The 1570-nt window shown below is 34.6% G+C and overlaps 1 protein-coding gene across 1 annotated transcript in view; it reads right to left on the bottom strand.

Moving 5' to 3' along the window:
* Positions 1-1198, bottom strand: part of LOC112524813 (translationally-controlled tumor protein homolog) — an 8667-nt gene extending 7469 nt beyond the window's left edge. The window contains exons 1-2 of the mRNA XM_025134762.1: positions 1146-1198; positions 778-870 (exon numbers count right to left, since the gene is read on the bottom strand). Coding sequence (XP_024990530.1) covers positions 778-870; positions 1146-1198 — 146 coding nt within the window. The remainder of the gene's footprint in view (positions 1-777; positions 871-1145) is intronic.
* Between the last annotated feature and the right edge of the window lie 372 nt (positions 1199-1570).

Raw genomic sequence — 1570 nt, 5'->3', positions numbered from 1 at the left:
AAACAACAACAATTGGCAAAATAGTTGAAAGTTCATCAAAAAGGGGTCTGCTCGGGAGATATTTTCTGAAAAGACTCCATAGATGGTTTCTCAGAAGAAGGATCATCCTTATTCGTCTTTTCACAATTTACACAAGGAAATAAATGAGTCCTTTTAATGGTATTCAACCTGGTTTTCGCTTGCATACTGATGCTGGGAATGAACCTGCAAGAGACTCTATAGAATTCCCARAAAATGGTACAAACACCAGTTAACATCATATAATACCATGAGAAAGAGGCATGGAAGCAAGATGAGTTAACATMATTTTCARATTACCATAAGTTCGCAAACGTAACAGACCGGAAATAAATCATACAAGGTGAGAATAATAAATTAAATTTGGCGCTTATCGATCCACCAAGAACCTAATTATGAGTGCGAAAGTTGCATATCGTAATTGTTTTGGGACCGAGACATGCTAACCTTTTTAAAGAACATATCAAGGAGATAATGGGTCTATTCAAGTTAAAATGAAAATTGTTGACATAAGTCAATACAACGAATAATTATAGTGATGACTGAAATTTGGTAATTTAGCTCGAGAGTTTGCCAAACATCGACTCCTCTCGATGATGCAATCAAGATGATGGTCCATCTTGAATGGAAATTGTTGCAACTTGAAAATAGTTGAAAGAGGTGAAAGAGAAAAACAAGAATCAGGCATGTAAAATAGTCCATTCATGCTTAAAGAGCAATATATCATAGTAAAACTTTTTATATAGAAATCATAATCACCTTGAAGGATGGTAGGGAGCATAAGGATCTTCAAGTCCAAAAGKTCCACCTCTAGGCTGATCTCTATCATCATCTTGTAGTTTTGGTTTAGAGCTACAAAAAAAACATACAATGTAGAAAAAATAAATTGACTGGACAAAAACATTTTAAATAACATAAAACCAGTAGAAATTGATTGGGAAACAACATTTTAAAGAACATTTTTCTTCGGTTTCCAGGATTTTGCCCATAAGATGGTGCCGTAGACGATGTACAAGTTGGTGCAGAGACGCTAGTAGCCCTCACTTAAAGAAGGGAGGTTTAGACATATGTTGTGGAGAAATGGTGAAAATTGTAGTTTGAAAGATGGAGAACTAAAGATATTATACCAGAATGAAGAGATCAAATTTGAGGAGAGCATAAGTTGTCCAGCAGCAACCATTCAAGAAAGCAGCCGATGAAAGTGGGAATGGCATGTATTCAACACTCTTGGTTCTGATCATTTTCCAATGTTGATTTCGATAAAGAAACAGGAAGCAATAAAATCAATCACCAATGTTCCTTCAGAAACATCCTTCTATGAGATGGGAGTCAAAAGAGTTTTATGAGAAATTGAGAATGAGTTAATAATAAAGAACACATACCATGATAGAAAGGAAACAAACATACATCTCGTCCCCTACCTAAGCTCTCCCCTCATCTCTGAGTTTGATTTAAAATTTATGGTTTGTTGAGTTTGATTTTTGCTCTGGATTGTTAAAAACAGAAAAAATCAAGAAATGGAAATACCATTAATTCTATATAAATCGAGAAA

The sequence above is a fragment of the Cynara cardunculus genome, assembly GCF_001531365.2.
Source record: "Cynara cardunculus var. scolymus isolate 2C chromosome LG 13, CcrdV1, whole genome shotgun sequence".
NCBI classification, from domain to species: domain Eukaryota; kingdom Viridiplantae; phylum Streptophyta; class Magnoliopsida; order Asterales; family Asteraceae; genus Cynara; species Cynara cardunculus.
This window is presented reverse-complemented; position numbering and strand designations above follow the sequence as displayed.